At 32.0% G+C, this 17578-nt stretch overlaps 1 protein-coding gene across 2 annotated transcripts; it reads left to right on the top strand.

Moving 5' to 3' along the window:
• Positions 1 to 1212: 1212 nt before the first annotated feature.
• On the top strand, positions 1213 to 17191 carry LOC148280005 (putative sodium-coupled neutral amino acid transporter 10). Of its 2 annotated transcripts, XM_088229067.1 has the most exons (10): positions 1213 to 1484; positions 1626 to 1743; positions 2830 to 2986; positions 6713 to 6836; positions 8299 to 8420; positions 10713 to 10861; positions 13042 to 13178; positions 13468 to 13701; positions 14224 to 14404; positions 15488 to 17191. In XM_088229067.1, exons 1-10 carry the CDS (start codon positions 1389 to 1391, stop codon positions 16951 to 16953), a joined length of 2784 nt encoding a protein of 927 aa, XP_088085193.1. In that variant the 5' UTR covers positions 1213 to 1388; the 3' UTR covers positions 16954 to 17191. The 2 variants fall into 2 exon arrangements, with proteins under 2 accessions (XP_088085193.1, XP_088085194.1); XM_088229068.1 differs by lacking the exons at positions 1213 to 1484; positions 1626 to 1743; positions 2830 to 2986; positions 6713 to 6836 and adding an exon at positions 7992 to 8120.
• The last annotated feature ends 387 nt before the right edge of the window (positions 17192 to 17578 follow it).

Raw genomic sequence — 17578 nt, 5'->3', positions numbered from 1 at the left:
TTAAAAATATCGCTGTGGTTAATTTGTTTCTATTTTCCAGTTAAAAATATAATCGTAAAGAATATTGCGTATTCCTTATAAACAATAATCTTATTTCGGGAACAGAGTGAACGGTGCAGTTAAATCAATCTTGGAAAATAAATGTTTGTCGCACGAGGTGAAATTAGCAGATCACAATAGAGTCCTGATCCTGATCCCGACCCAAATGTATGGGAGTGAATTATGAATTTGGAAAAACATATGAAAGTAGGTTGAATGCTCTCGAAATGCGATCTCTTTAGGTAAATGCAAGGTAAAACTATGTACGATAGATGCACAAATGTTGAAATCCGTAAATTACATGTAAAGTTCAGATAACCATCATAGACAAAATCAAAATAGGAGCTGTAGAGCGAATAGACAGCGAAAAAATGCCTAAAAATATTTGCAATGCCAATGGATGCGGAAATAGAAGAAGACCGAAAAAGATATGCCATGACCAAATCCAACAAATACTTGAAGGTGGACATGTTAAAAATCGAAATAATCGACGCGTACATGAAAAAATGTATTTTAAAAAAAATAATTTTTTTTATTATATTGAAAACATATTATACATAATTATATACAATATTCCCAATGAGGTTTTTTTTTTAAAAAACTCATTTAGGGACATACTGATAACAATTTTTTTAAAGACGTTTTTAAATTTTAAACTATAATATTATTTCCAAAAGCAGAAAAATTAAAATTATGATATACTACAAATTAAAAAAGGTATGAAAAATACTTGAAAATAACAAAATAAACAGAATACTAGGCATGGAAATAAATTCAAAATAATGTTTACATAATGCAATCTGGGAAAGAAAATTGAAAAAGTTTAAAAATTACATGTATGTATATATACATACTGAACTAGTACAAAATAAAATCATTTTTTTTAATTAACAAAATATGCGCACACCCAATACAGGTTAATGTAAAAGGAGCAAGAACTGTATGAAAAGATCGAGTGATGTAGCGTTTTACCTCTCTGCATATCCTTACAAGGAAACGGCGTAATGGTTTGTTTAAATAATAATTTTTTAAAAATTGTTCGCGTCAAAAGTAAGATCAAAACTCAAAACATGGCTAATCGCGTAAACATTGTATTTAGAAACGCCCCCTAAACTCTCAACAATAATGTACTTTTGCTCCTTGCAACATTTATGTTATGTCAAATTTTTCTTTAGGTTTAGGTGACGTTCATGACTTTACTTGAAATTTTTACCGCTTGTTTACGTTTGCGTTTTTTACGTGATTAAAATAAAATGTACCCTCTTCGTTAAGATACGCTAGTTTGTTTGTTATACTTTACAGTATATTTTGAAACATGTTACATTCGAGTTTTATGTGAATTAGTAAATATGGGAACTATGGCCCCCGTTTCGGGGCAAGCTATAACCTTAGCGAATAGTATCATAGGCGTTGGAATTTTAGCAATGCCGTTTTGTTTTAAACAAGTAAGTTGTGCTAGTTTATGTTTTAAAAATCAAATCAATATTAAATTACTTTTTATAAAACTAAAAATAAGTATTCCCCCATTGAATCATGACTTCCATAATATATTGTTTTTAATTCTTGATTTTCTGTTCTATTTCAAGTGTGGAATAATATTATCAATCTTGATAATACTTGGAAGCGGTCTTATGTCAAGATTGGCATGTCACTTTCTTCTAAAATCAGCAATTGTATCCCGCAGAAAAAACTTTGAAGCCTTGGGTGAGTAACCATATTTTAATATTGTTTTCAATCTTATCGCAATTACGAAATTGAGCAGAGTTTATTATTTCTCGCAGTCTACCAGTTAGCGCTTTGCCTACCATGCCCGAGGTCCCGGGTTCCATGCCTGGCAGGGTTGTGAAATATCAGTTTTAAAGGTAGAGGTTGACCAGCCTTATGTGGCAGTTGATGAGGGCATGATCTTGGCATATTTTTTAATTGATTAAAGAAGTAAACATACATATAAATGACGCTCAATTAAAAAAAAAAAAAAAATGGGAGTTGCATGATTTTTTACCTTGCTTATAATATACAAGGTTTATATTTCAAGAAGACGATTACTTTTAATTTAACTTAACTGTGGGGATCAGGAACGATATTCTAAAGTGGGCCAATCAGGAACTTCTCAGCATTTGCTCATGTGGAGAGAAAACCAGTTTAAACTCTTCAGGAGAAGACGGCCTATTGACAGCAGTCAACAGGCCTTCCGTTCCACTAGAAGAGTGTTCGGCATTTAGTTCCTTACTTTGGTTTATTTTACCAATTGCTGCACTATACTGAACATGTATGATACTACTTCTCATGTGTGTTCTTTATTCACCGATGGAATATCGCATAGATGACGCGCAATGTTCCACCCCGAATGACTGCTTGCAAATAAGTTACAGGGTACGGGGAGCGGAAGGAGGGGGTTGCAGACATCTAGTTATAAAAGGTCAAGCTATAATTGCAGTATTTCATTGTCCCTCGACTGCCACCTAAAGTGTTACTTTACCTTCCATGTAATTAAATTGATCCAGAGCTGCAATCGGAGTGCCTATGCACCACTGGGTGCGGTTAGGTAGATAGTGAATGATGAATTCAAATATCTAAATTTATTGCAACAGGGAGAGAAAACATTTTCGAGAAGGGAATATGGAAGTCTAGGCATGTACAAGGCTTGTGACCTGTCATTGGCTGGTTTAAGTGGCCACTTTTAATAACCCCCTAGGGAGTGAAATCCAGCCTCTACTCTATAAACATTTGGACATACTCAAAATATTGTTAATTACAATATCACTTATGTTCTGGTCTATTTGTTTTCAGCCTACCAGGTATTTGGTTCTGCGGGTAAGCTGGCTGTAGAAGTAGGAATTATTGGCTTCCTGATGGGGACTTGTGTAGCTTATTTTGTGGTCGTTGGAGACCTCGGGCCACAAATTATCGCCAAGATGCTAAATTTAAACCAAAGTGATGCTTTAAGGTATTTTCTAATCTTTGTTTTGAGAATGAACAAGTAACTTGTTATTAAAAATAACTTTTTACATTTCCTACAGTTCATTTCATCAATTTTTCAGTATATTTAAGCTACTGTCTACCTACATTTATTGCAACAGAGAGGGAAAACACTTTGGAGAAGGGACGTCTGGTCATATCCACATGCTTCTCTTAGGAGCGGTTGTGATAAAATGATTTTTTTTTCATAAAGCAGGACTGTTGCACATTTAAGGTCAATCTAATCTTAGCTCTAGGCTAAAAAGAACGGCACCTTTCTTCTCAGAATTTCCCCTTAGCTTTGCTAAACGCTGTATAAAACAAAATACGCAGCAGCGTTGGGAGGATCATTACCGCGCTTCTTCTACAGGTAAAATCACTAAAATGTTTTTCCCAACGCTGGCTGATGCAGCAAACTTCCGTCATCATCACCAAAGTACTTTTGAAACGACCCAAATTTTTACCGGATACGGAGCTATGAGAAGTTATCTATATAGGTTTAAATTAAGGAATGATGACTATTGTCCATGCGATGATATTTCTTCACAGAGTATAGAACATCTGTTATTTCAGTGCCCATTTTTTAGTTTGCAACGCCATAATCTTGAAGCAGAATGCAGGAAAGATGGAATATCCTTAACAGATATCCACACTGTAGTTAAAAGTAGTTATCACGCGCCATTGTTCTTGAACTTTGCAACAATGGTGATTGGACTCATAAAGGTAATAAACCAAAATCAGTGATCGAACATCCCATTTCCAAGACAAACAAAAACTTTTTTTTTTCCGAGTACCTTAGCCTTGTACATGACACGTAAGGCTACTAAATACAGGGGTCCAAATATATATAAAAAAAAAAAAAAAAAATCTTAACTCTATGTAAAATCATAAAAAATACGATTAAATGTTCGTTGCCCTTAAAACAATTTTTAATATACGTAATGAGTTATTTCCGTTCACAGAATTTTGTTTATAATTTTTTTATAATGTTGATTTTGGCACTAAATATTGTTTTTACAGTAAAGCTTAAATTGAACGTTGTTATGCAGAAAGCAGTCAGCCATAGAAAAGTGAAACTGAGAAAATAGATACTTTATGAAACGAGGGAATAATCAAATCTACACAACAGTTGGAATGTTTTTGACTTTGACAAATGATAAACAATGAATAGATTACTTTTTTATATTATAAACAAGAATTTAATGATGTATTTGACCATTTTTAAAGTACCGTCAGATTTTTCTAGTTCTGTGGGTGTTTTTTGCAAATTGAGAAATGCCGTTTTTGTGATCGACACTATTTTCAGAGGGTGATTATTACAGTTTTTTGTATGAAAGTGGTCTGGCTGATTTTAGCGGAACAAAGCATTGACCTTACTGTACCCAATACTGTAACACCAATATCTCATTTTTGCAAAATTGTGGACTGGCTGCTTTCTGCAAAACTACGGTTAATTATCCGAACTAATGAGTGCCAGACATTATCCGGATATGCATCTGAATACTTGAATTAACCATTAAATTAAGGCAATTTTTTTAAAGAAAACACAAAATTTACTCTATGATCACTCTTTGATTTTGAAATAATAAAGTGAATTAGAATCACATCAAAGGAGGATTTATTTGTTATTATGACATTTCCTTTATTTTTTATTTCCTGATAACAATCCAGATATTTGGCAATCCAGATGACTGATATGATGTAATAACTTAAAAGTAAATTTAAGTTATTAGATCATTACAATGGAATTCCACCAAGAATTATCAATGAATAATTTAAATCAGATGACTGGAGTTCGGATAAACTAAATTCTATTGTATTTTTAATAATAATTTAATTTGCAAACTTTTAAGACAGCTTCTTACCTATTACAGCCATATTATTTTCATTGTAATAACATATTTTATCTTATAATTTACAAACCAACTATAATTTTGCTGTAGTATATGTATCTCGGCAGGTACATGTTTTTATCTCTATTAGAAGCATATTTTTAAGATTAGTCAACTAATAAGATAACCATCCATCACAAAAACAACTGTATTATTAATATTTGTGTTTTTTTATAGACATTTCTTGATCAAACTCCATAGTTAATGATTTTGATAAAAATATCGATAAAACTAATTAGGTATGTTTTACTTTGTTTAATGAGTAGGAATCTTCAGGATTGGGGATCAAGATAATTGGACTTCTAGGTTTGCAAATGATCGGAAATCATTAAATTATTTGAAGTAGATTATGAATACTATATTTTCAAATAGGACTATCTAACTTCAGTATTTTATTATTTAAAACATTAATTAATTTATTTTATTAACATATCGGGATGTTTATCTGAAAATTGGGAATTCCGGTTCCATCACACTGTTGCTTTGGGCAAGCGATATATCAATATGATAACAGTAGAATAATGGTGTAGCATATCAATATGATAATGATTTCTTTTATTAAAGTAATAAGAATTTTGTTTGATGTCTTTCACTATACAGACCGAACTAAAAATGTTAAATCTTATACAATTAGCTATGAATGAGAGAAGTTTAAAAAGAATAAATGTTTATACCTAACTGTTTATAACATTTTAAACAGTGATATTCTCAAAAATAACAACTAAAAACTATGCATGTAGTAAAAACAGAACACACTGTATGCACTTGAACCACCTAAACAATATAACTAAATCATTTTGAACACAAAGTCAAAACAATTCATCCATCCAACCTTTCCTTTCCGATCTACCTACGTATATTTGTTCATTCCGTGTATTTGCATAATTGCATCGAGATCAATCAACAACCGAACCGTATACTGCGCAATGCACCAAATTATAAAATCGACAAAACGAAACTCGTAAGACATTAATAACCAGGTCAGCCTGAGATGTTACCGATCGGCTGATCTGATGACTGACAAGTGATGAGTCTAAATATCGACAGATTTACTTGATCGGATCGAGAAAATTGAGATTTGATCATTGACAGATTGAGAATGCCGTCAACGATTCAATCTATCCAAATATACTTACATTAGTACTCTATCGCTCATTACGATTCAATCTAAAGAAAACGATCACGTGATGGAATCAATTGATTTGATCATTTTTGGAACCAGTCTTTGATTGATTCGATCTTTTCAAACGAACGAATGACACGCGCCTAATATTTAGCCATATTATTTTTATTACATTAATTTTTTTAAACTGATATTTCTTTGTGAAATTGCATGTTTTACTTATTTTTTAAAAAATACATAAAAGCGAAAGAATGCAGTCTTTTTATTTTTATAATCGTCATTTAAACGAGCGATTTAAACGAGCATTAAATAAGTAGTCCAGATCTTGTCTTGAGGTCCCTTATGCTTCTTTCATCCTTTTTTAATGTTTTTAACTATTCTTAAATTGTAATATTCATCCCTATAAATTTTATAAATGGACAATGTCCGTAAATAAATAAATGATCCTACCTAAATGGTTCTACAACAACGACGCATTAATTTTTCTCCAACTTTATATGAGAGCGGTTTAATTATTTTTTTAACATTTTATGTCATAGCTTGATAAGTACATAAGTTATCTATATTTTTTCAAACCTGGAATATTAAGCTTTTACAAAACCTTTTCAAGATCAAGTATGAAAGAAAGTTAATGTCGCATTTTTCGCATATCCGTCGTTGTTCTACGATCGTGACATAATAATTATTTTTATTGTTTCAGAACTGGTGTGATGGTTGTAGTTTCAGTCGTATGTGTACTTCCTCTAGGACTCCTGAGGAATGTGGATAGTCTAAGTAATGTCTGTGCGGCAACAATAGGATTTTATTTTTGTCTCGTGTTAAAAGTAAGTAAACACTTTATCAATGGGCCTTACTTAACAATCTGGTATAAAATTACGCCTTACTTATAAACTTATAAACCTCACATAAAGTTATACCCGGTATAGAGCTGGGATAGCGACCATAGAAACTTATTCCACGTTCATACCTGTGTCCGATGTGGTATAACACTGGAATAAGTCTGCGATATGTCATCTATCACATTTTTCACTAGTAAAATAGATTACATTTATCTCGAATTTAAACAATTTAGAAAACATGCTGTCTTTTAAGAGATTTTAAAGTGAAATATCATTTATGAGTGTAAAAAGGATCATCAAGTTTACATTACATTCAGATAAATTTTATTTAGTATTTGTTTTGAAAATGATCCTTGTTATATTTTGCAGTATTTATAAATAAAAGATTTATCATATTACATCTCTAAATTTATTAAATTAATATATATTCGTCTAACATTTACCAATGCCATATTTAATTTCTTCCCCATCAAAAACAGTAAAACCAGCAGTAAAATGATCCATAATAACCATCAAAATATTTCGGTATGTAATTTAAAAAAAATTATGACTAATGTCAATTTGTGCATGGTGTGTATCTACGAATCGTCTTTTTTCAGTTATTTACATTGAATATTCTCTTTCAAAAGTCCATGATTCCAGAAAAATATAATTTATTTACAGTTTGTTCTTTTAAAAGAAATTCCAAGTCTTAACCACCACAATAATAAAATAAAACACCAATAAATAAATATCATTACTGTTTTTGATTGACTTGGATTTCATAAGTTACCCTTGACATTTGTTTAGTTCGTTTTGTTTTGTTACTAATATGAATAATGTATTAATATTTGTAACTGCACACGCAGCTTGTTCATAAATGTACGCAGAAATATGGCACGGTCAAAAAATAAACGATGGTATAAGCTTAGTATAGTTTATACTAGGTTGTAAATATTTTATAACTAACCCTTTTCTTATACCAGGTATAAATAGTTACTCCGGGTATAGCTATTTCTTGGTATAAGGAAATCTAATAAGTAAGGCCCAATGTGTATTAGATTTTTTTATTTAGCATAATAATTTGCAATTTTGAACTCACTATCTTCATTTTCTTTGTTATTTTAATTTAGTTTGCATTTTAGTTTTATTAGTTATTGTAATTACTTTTCATAGTGACAAACCTAATAAATGAAAAATGCCATGCGCCAGACTTGTACGCAATGTTTGTTAGAAGCCTAGATGGCTGTCATAACACGTGACGTCAATGACGGGATGCCAACTGCAATGGTTCGTTTTGTGTAGGAACTCAGACTTATCACTCTTTATTGTTTTTAATAACTGGATTATGTACATGGCAATTATTTCCATTATTCTATTTTATAAAAAAAAAAAAACATATAAACGTTTTTTAAATAAAATTATTATATAAACTGCTTGTATTTTAAGAGTTGTTAATATTTTTTAGGTAATTCTGGAATCGGAAGGTCCACTGTTTTCAGGTGAATGGTTTGATAAAGTAGAATTTTGGGATACAAGTGGAGTTCTACAATGTTTACCAATATTTTCAATGGCATTATTCTGTCAAACGTAAGTGATCTTGAAACATTTACTTTTTAAAATAGTATAATTCATATTTTTTTAATGGTTCAGTTTATACTCACCTTGGTGTATTATAAATCACCAATTGAACTGTGGGGTAGTTAACTAGCTAACTTCGAAATCAGAATTTTCGAGCTAACCACTAATTTTGTATCCTCCTCCATGAATGCTACAAATAGACAAGTTTTGTATTCAAATCATAATATTATCATGATTTGAATGCACCATTTGTCTATTATTGATAGCATTCATGGGGAGGATACAAAGAAGTGTTAAAAAAATTCTGATTTTGAAGTTACCTGTTTGTAGTAAGTACCCCGCGAAATGATGCCTAATATTCTAATTAAGTACAGGGTGGAATGTAATGGAGTCCCACATTTCTGAGGTGAATTCCAAGAAAACAGAACAGAATAAAAAAATATTTCCATTGAAAGTACATAGGTATAATAAGGTTTTAAAAATTATACTGTCCAAATGTTGGTCTTGATGGATGATGCACATATGGCACTGTTCTTGACAGTTTTCCATCACTCTCGTTGGCAAATGTTGAGGAATAGGGTCTTCACGTTTTTTTATTATTTTTATTTGTAAATAAGCAAAAAATTACGATAGTAACAGTATTACTATTTTTTTCATGCGGCGTCGGATACATTTTCTACCAAGGTTTGAAATATGCATAATTTGAATTGACCAAAAATGAGGCGTTTCGCGCCTTGTAGGACAAACGGCACGTGTGACATTTTGGCGCCAGACTTGTATGCAATGTATGTTAGAAGCGTAGTTGGCGGTCATAACACGTGACGTCAAAATGACATGATGTCAACTGCAAGCTGTTTTGTATGTGCTCATTTTTAAACCTGAAAACTATTAATGAAAACTTGTTTTGAATACATTGATAGTTATATCATTAGAATCATAAAAATCTGCTCTAAATATAAATGATATTTTGAACATTATTTCCGACTTGTGAAAACACCCTATTCTGGCAAATCCTTCACCAATAGCCCCCTTGAATTCTTCAAAGGTTCGAGGAAGATGTTTTAAAACCTCAGCTTTAAGGTACCCCCATAAGAATAAGTAACAGGGTCTCGTGTTTCGATCAGGAACGCTTTCATTTGAATTTAAACAAAAGCGTGTGCGAAAGAACCTCTGCATCACAGTCACAGACTGCTTTTTTGAAAAAAAAATCTTGGTAACGAAGCCTCGATGTTAACCTGGCCACGGCATGGCAACGACTGAAAACCTTATTGTTTACCCGACCTAATGGACCAAACCGCTCCGCTCTACCTGGTCTGGGGATGCCTTCTCTATTTTTAAATAAAAAAAAGCAAATATTTGTGTTCTTATGATTTACCCAAATATTTAAATTTTGAGGTCCATTTTTAACAAGTTGTAAATAACTCACTTTTGGAAAATGGAAATCAAGTGGAGGTAGAGTGGGGTTCGAACCTCAGACCTCTGATCCATGAGTCCGTGACGCTAGAACAGAACCACAATCCGATTGTTTTTGAATGTGGCACTCCATTCCACTGCACCTTGTAAATGTATATTACAGGGCTCAAAACCAATGACGTATAATTAATTATAATTAAACATATTACTAGCATGAAGAAAGTGATATTTCAATTCGTGGGTAAATGCTTTCTGTGTCTTCATTCACTAACGGACTTTTAACATGATCAGACGTGATGCTACACAGAAATATGCCGTTGTGTGTAAAGTAAAAATTCGTAAACATAATTATTTTTTTAAATTTTATTTATTATAAATTTTTTAATTGAATAAGTAGATAATTTTGAGCACAGCTATACTTTTAAGCGCATTTTTGCATTTTGACAGATGCCAGCTACTGTGGTTTCTATGGGTATGAGTTATACAGAAATAATTATAAACTAAGGAAATATGTATTTCTTTCTTATATGAACGAGTGCATGTGAATCGTGATTTGCTATCTCTATTTTTCTAATTGTTTATGGCAATGCAATATTTGCTAGCTTAGATGTAGCTAGCATAGGAATGACGTGTCTATTTATTAAACGTCATTGCTCAAAAACACTAATGTTGTGCCGTAATATTTTTTAGTGTTTTAACAATTAAAACACCCATTAAAATTTTCAGTCTTTTATTTAAACATTATTTTTATGCTCACAAATAAGGACATACATGTATTTATTTAAGATCCAAATTCACATCAATTATGATAAATGTATTTTCAATTTGCTATAGTTTACAAATCAAATAAGGTTTCGGCTATTTATATAAAAACACTTATACTTGCAGGCAGCTGTTTGAGATTTACGATACACTACCAAATGCTACTCTGGATAAAATGAATATTGTAACAAAAAATGCCGTCAATATTTGTTCAGCTGTTTACGTCCTCATGGGGCTGTTTGGTTATATCGCCTTTTGTAATCGACCCATTTCAGGTATAATAATATTGTTTTATTTATTACAAAAGTACATATATTATTGACAAATAACAACAGACAGAGAACATTTCAGAGAAGGAAATATGGAAGTCTAGGCATTTACAGGACTTATGACCTCTTATTGGCTGGTTAAAGTAGCCACTTTTCACACCGACAAATGGAAGAATTGAAGAAATATGGATGTTCAAACATATGCAAAATGGTTAATGTTACATAGTTTGTAAAGTGGCCACTTAAACCAGCCAATGACATATTCCTTCTCTGAAATGTTCTCCATCTCTGTTGTTGTTTGTTAATTTTAATAACTCCCTAGAGGGTGAAATCCAGTCCTTTGTTTACAAACATTTGGACAAACTCAAATTATTGTACATCCCAAACTCTACGAGACCTCTTGACCTCGTAGCTGTCAGTCCAAAAGTAATTGGTAGTTAAAAGACAGCTATAGCCTACATGAAACTGAAGTAACTATATGGTAGGAGGAGATATTGTATACCTATAAAAAATATTAGCAACAAAAGCATCTCAGTCTGTGAGTCAAGTAAGATTTACCTTATACCATCTACCACGGTCTAATGAGGAACATCAGCCGTACGGGAAATTGGATACAATAAATGTTTTCTTGCAGGCGGTAAAAATTGGAGCATTAAGTTGTACTGCTAATTTTCCTGAAAATATATGAAAAAAATAATAAAAACAAACTACTTTGAATGACGTCACAGGTTTATATGAATCAACATATGTTATGAGAGTTATGAAAGACTTTCGGTTTGCTTTCAGTGGATGGACTAATGGGAAGAACTGATCAAGAATAACCGAAAAATAACCTCTGACGTCACACGTGGAGTTATTTCAGAAATACAAAACTTTTAAAAATTGCAGCGCTGATATACAGGGTGCGGCAGCTAACTTTGCTGATTTGTATTTAGCGCCAAGCGTTGAGGAAGGATTGTAGAAAGGCGAGGCCCTAAAGTTTTGTTTTCCACCTCGTCAGTAACCGCCATGTAGTGGACCGGTGAGCAGCGCGCGTTTGCCTTCGAAGCGTTATTTCAAATGTATATTTGTTCAAATAAACAGTATTTTGTCGCAAGATGGGGTTGAAATTAATTTGCTCGGGCAACACTGTACCGATTTTGACAAATAGGCTCGCGTTGGAAAGGTGACATTTCAAAAAATATTTTTAATGAAAATAAAGCTTCGTTTTGATCGATTGTGTAAAAGTTATTCCATTTTAAAAATGAATGTGTCGAGCGAGGAAATTCGTGGTATTTTGAAGTTTTCCTTCCTGAAAGACAAAAATGCGTCGCAGACCTGTGAAAAAATTTGTGCAGTTTATGGTGACGATGCTCTAACAACACATGTAGCACAACAATAGTTCAAGCGATTTCGTTTGAGAAATTTCAATGTCAAAGATGCACCTCGCTTTGGGCGGCCCATCACGGAAAAAGTCTATGAAAATCCACATGTGACCACTCGTGCGATTGCTCAGGAGTTAAGCATTGGTCATGTTTCTGTTTCAAACCATTTGCATTCCGCTGGATTGGTCAACTTTTGATTCGGATCACTACTGTTAACAACTAACGAGACTAAGCGAAGCAATTAAGAAAAAGTGACCAGAATTGACAAAATCCCGTGGCGTCTTCTTCCAGCAGGACAACGCCAGACCACACACATCTTTAATCACCCGACAAAAACTGGAGGAGCTTGGCTGGGAAGTTTTGACCCACCCGCCGTATAGCCATGACCTTGCACCTTCAGATTATCATTTGTTACGGTCTCTTCAAAACTCTCTACAAGGAAAGAAATTTAAATCAAGAATTGACTGTGAAAATCACTTGTCCCAGTTTTTTGCCCACAAACTACAGAAGTTCTATGAAGATGGGATCATGGAGCTACTAGAAAGATGGCAAGAGATCATCGATAATACAGTATTCGGATTAATTCTGTTTATTTGAACAAATAAAAAAATACATTTGAAATAACTTGAAAAATACAAAATGAATTTTTTAACAACCTTTTATATATATATATAAATATATATATTTCTACCGACATATTAAAACCATTGTATAAATTCTATAATATGTTTTGTTTGTACGAGAAAAAAATAATATATGTACTTGTGATTTCGGAAATTTTATTATGATATAATTATTCTGGATTTATGAAAATGTTTTCAGGTAACATTCTGTTGAGTTTTAGTCCTACATTTGCAAGTGACGCTATAAAAATGGGCTTTGTTATGTCTTTGGCCTTTAGTTTCCCACTGATAATATTCCCGTGCAGAGCGAGCCTTTATTCACTTCTATACAGGAAGGTAATTTCTTTGGAATAAAGCTATTTTAATATTTCAAGAAATTTGTTTTAAATGTACATGTGATATTTGGTAAAACAATTATTTTTAAATGTATTTTATATAGCTGACAATAAGCTTAACCTATCTGAGTTTTATTAATGCTTAGTTTTATACAAATACCCCTGAAGAATTATTATATGCATTTTTGACTTGTTAACTAACGATGTACATAATATGTTTCACTAGTTTGAATATGACATTCATATATTTATGTGTTTGTATGTAAACATTTATGTTTTTTTTTCTTAAGGGACAAGCTTCTCACCACGAGCTCCTTAACAACCTCATACCAGAAGTCCGGTTTAAGTGTTTAACAATTGGCATAATAATTGTATCTTTACTATTGGGACTGATGCTTCCTAATATAGAACTGGTATTAGGCCTAGTGGGATCAACTATCGGAGTGATGATCTGTGTAATATTCCCAGCTACTTGTTTTATTTGTGTATCAACCAAAAATACAAATGAAAGATTAATGGCTCAGGTATAAACATGCATAGTATTTTTCTGGGTTACTATGCTGTGGTTTTTTAAAATCATTTTGTAATTATGTTTTACTTGATAATCTTCACAAATTATTATTTTCATATGAGGGCACTATTTGCAAACCCGGCAAAATCCATCTTTCTTTATTTTGAGCAAATCACAAAAAACTGATACAATACTTAACTTCAACTTTTTTTTTGTTTTATTATAATCAGTAAATATTTTATACGTAAGCAGTGATGACATAAGCATGATTATGTCAAGAAACAGTAGTGAAATAATAAATTTAATTTTATATATTACCAACTTTGCAATATTCAAGTAGAGGTTGCCATGTTTGCAACAAAGCCGATAATTTAAAAGTCAAGTCTTACAGATTAAGCTGTATTTTTAACTGACAATGTTAAAATTATTGTAAAAAATTGTATTCTGAATAAGTTTCAATTAATATCTCACTTTTTTTAAATTTTGGATTTTGCTGGGTTTGCAAGTAGTACCCTCATATATCATTTTGTTTCAGTTGGTTCTGTGTTTTGGAATAGTCATAATGGTTTTGGGTACATATGCCAATTTGCAAGCAGTGGAAATTGATAATATAAGTATTGAAAATAAAATAGTTGCAGAATCGATGCAAAATAAAATAACCGACAGCAAAATTCTCATGGCCCTTTCTCAAGAAACCCTGGAAGAAAAAAATGGTGGTAATTATATCAAATTTCTTTATCACTAAAATATAGGGGTCTAACCTCAGATTATATCGTCACCTTTCAGGCAAAAGTCACTAACCCAAAACACATCCATTTGAGAAATCGCAATTTGAAAGTTTGGAGGCCAAGGAAAAATCAGATTTTTGTGGTTTGGAGGTTTTATATACACAACATAATTCATCCTTGTCTTTTAAATAAATTCCATAGTTAACTTTTTCCTTCTGATTTATTAAAACCTATTTGGAAGGTTTTTAATAAAATAAGGCAAGGTGGCTGAAATGTTATTAAATGACTTTCCCTTGTTTATAATCTGGACAATGCAAGCTATAAGAGTCAGTGAAAAGAAAGAAATATTAGAATTAATTATTATATTGTGGTTAAAATATATTTTTTATTTAAAGAAATATTTTTTTTTTTAGTACCACAACAGGCAGGAGGCAATGACAGTGGTGAATTTTATCACAGAACACCCAGGCTTGAGAAAAATCTAATTTAAATTTTTGTGTTCTCACCGGGAATCGAACCCGGAACCTTCCGTGCGTGAGTCAAGCGTCTTGACCACTTCACCACGGAGGCCGTAATTTTTTGGTATATAATATAAAGTCACGTAGTAAAAAACACATAATTCAAATTTATGCAACTTTTTTCTAAATAAGTTACGAAGATAATTTTACGTTTCGAATGGCATATTTAACTCGAAACTCTCATTTTTAAGGTTAGTGTCTTTTTGAACGGCGACGGTATGCTAGTTTTGGAATATGTAAAAATTTAAAACAATAACATGAAATATCATAAACCTAAAGTTAAACGGCTGTGATTTATATTTGAACTCCAAGGAAAATAAAATAATTAAGGTTACTTACAATTTATTTTACACACGTAGAATGCGATGGGTTCACGTTAAATATAAAATAGAGATGCCAATAAGTTGTAAATAGGAATGCTGGCGGACGCAGAGAAGGGCGAGTGTATCCGGCGCAAAGACAATAATTTACTCATGTTATTCTACTCCCTGGTTCTCATAAAAATAACAACATTATTTGCACCTTTCTAACTATGTGTTTTGTTTTATTTTAGATACTAAATTAATTTCAAATATAGTTGACAAAGGCAAGATTGTGCCTGAACAAGTTTACAAAGATGCTAGTAAGGAGAAACCGGCAAATGTCGATTCCATTATTCTTCCACCGAACCCAGTTGCACCTCAGGAAGAAAAAGTCCAGAACGAACCTAAAGTTGAACCCAAGAAGGATACAATTAAACAACCATCCGTACAAGAAAAGGTTAAAGAAATCTCACTAATTGATATTCCAAATAAAGATGAAAAAGAAGGTGCCGGTGACAGTGAAGTTCAGGTAGAACAAAATACAGTCACCAGTCCGCAGATTCAAGTAAACAAAATTTTATTTTCTCAAGAACACCAGCAGCCCTCAAAACTAAGTACAGAAAAAGATGTTGTTCATAGTGAAACAGAAGACCATAAAAAACAAGAATTGATGGATACAATCAAAAGACACGCTGAAGAGCAGCGGCAGATGGTAATTGAGCAGCAAAAGATTCTACAAGAAATCAAAGAGACTCAAAAAGATATAGAAATTAAACAAAAAGCAGATGTGAGTCTTAGTGTTGAAACCAAAAAACTAGCAGTAGAGAATATACAAAAAATTGCAAAAATGGCAATCGAAAGCCTGGGTGGTAATGTCGATATTACAACACACCCTATAGTCAAAGTTATCCAAAAGGATAAACAAGTTATTGAAAAAACATTCCATACCAACATTATTCCTAATGCCGAAACTAAACGTGCTAAAATTGATGATAATAAGAGGAAAGAACTACCTAAATTAAATGATGATCATGTACTAATGAAAGACAATACTACTAAATTAGCTGATGTACATATTCATAAGAAGGATGAACCCGAGTCTTATAAGGCTGGAGAAGAAAATAATATGAAAAAAGTTGCGACGGGCAATTTGACACTTAGTCATAAGGATAGTGAAAACTTGGCCAACAGACCTCCGATCGCAATAGTTATGTCCAAAGCAAATGAAATAAAAAAAATAGAAAAACACATCGAAACACAACCGGCAAAAACAGAAAGCATCAAACCCGATACTAAAAAAGTAGCTAAAACAAATGGTAATGTTCCTCAAGATGATTATGTAGGTGGAAAGAGAGATATTTTGGAGGTACGGACTGTGCAATCTGTAAAGGATACAACTATTAATGATAATAAAGTTGCCAAAGTACACTATAGAAATAAAAGAGACATAAATGATTGTCCCGGTACAGTTGTTTCTAACAATCGTGGTTTGCAAATATGTAAAATGTCAGAGAAAAAAGACAGTGAAGAGCAACCTCAATTAAATAAATCTGATGTTCTACACGCCAATGGAAATATTTTGAATATTGCAGAGTCCATAAATAATCTTGATCCAGATGTGTATATAAAGAATTTGATGAATTCAGCTAATATTGTTGACTTTCATATCAGGAATTTAAAGTCAATTAAGATTACTAATTCGACGAGTGCAGAGTAATACAGAACTTATCTTATTTGGCGTATTGCCTTCAACAGGTGAATCTCAACTTGTCTGTTGATTGCTAAAAAAAGATTATGTATATAGTATTGAAGGACTTTTTGACTAGTCAATAATAGGGGTAAGGATTCGGTTAATATGTAGATATTGCAGATGAACTTGTATTTTTTTAATGTACATAATGATATTATATCTGCGAGTTTGTTTCTGAGTAAAACGTGTTAGGTAAAAATGGAAACCCGTGTTTTATTAGGCATAAGAAAATAATATATATGTGGATGGTGTTACGCAAATGTGTTGAGCCACACCAACCTCAAACTGAGAAAATTGATGTTTAACATAAGGTGCATTTTTCAAAAATACGATTAATAATTTAGCTTGGCTGTTAAGTTTAATATATAAAAAGTACTTAACAGAACAAAAAAAGGTGATAAAATTTTGATGTTTATAATTCTTTAATATGAAAATTTAACAAAAAAGTGGGATAACACATTTTTACAGAACACAATTAACACATCAATATATGCATAAATATTAATTGGAAAATGTACAATTTTTAATTTTCTTGCCTTTTAGTAAAAACAAAGTTAAAAATGTAATCTCCTACTATGCTAATCTGTAATAA

Source organism: Micrasema longulum, unplaced genomic scaffold (genome assembly GCF_059751315.1).
Source record: "Micrasema longulum isolate JH-2025_06_02 unplaced genomic scaffold, ASM5975131v1 h1tg000632l, whole genome shotgun sequence".
Taxonomy (NCBI): domain Eukaryota; kingdom Metazoa; phylum Arthropoda; class Insecta; order Trichoptera; family Brachycentridae; genus Micrasema; species Micrasema longulum.
Note: the sequence above shows the minus strand (reverse complement) of the source record. Positions and strands in the feature narration are given on the sequence as shown.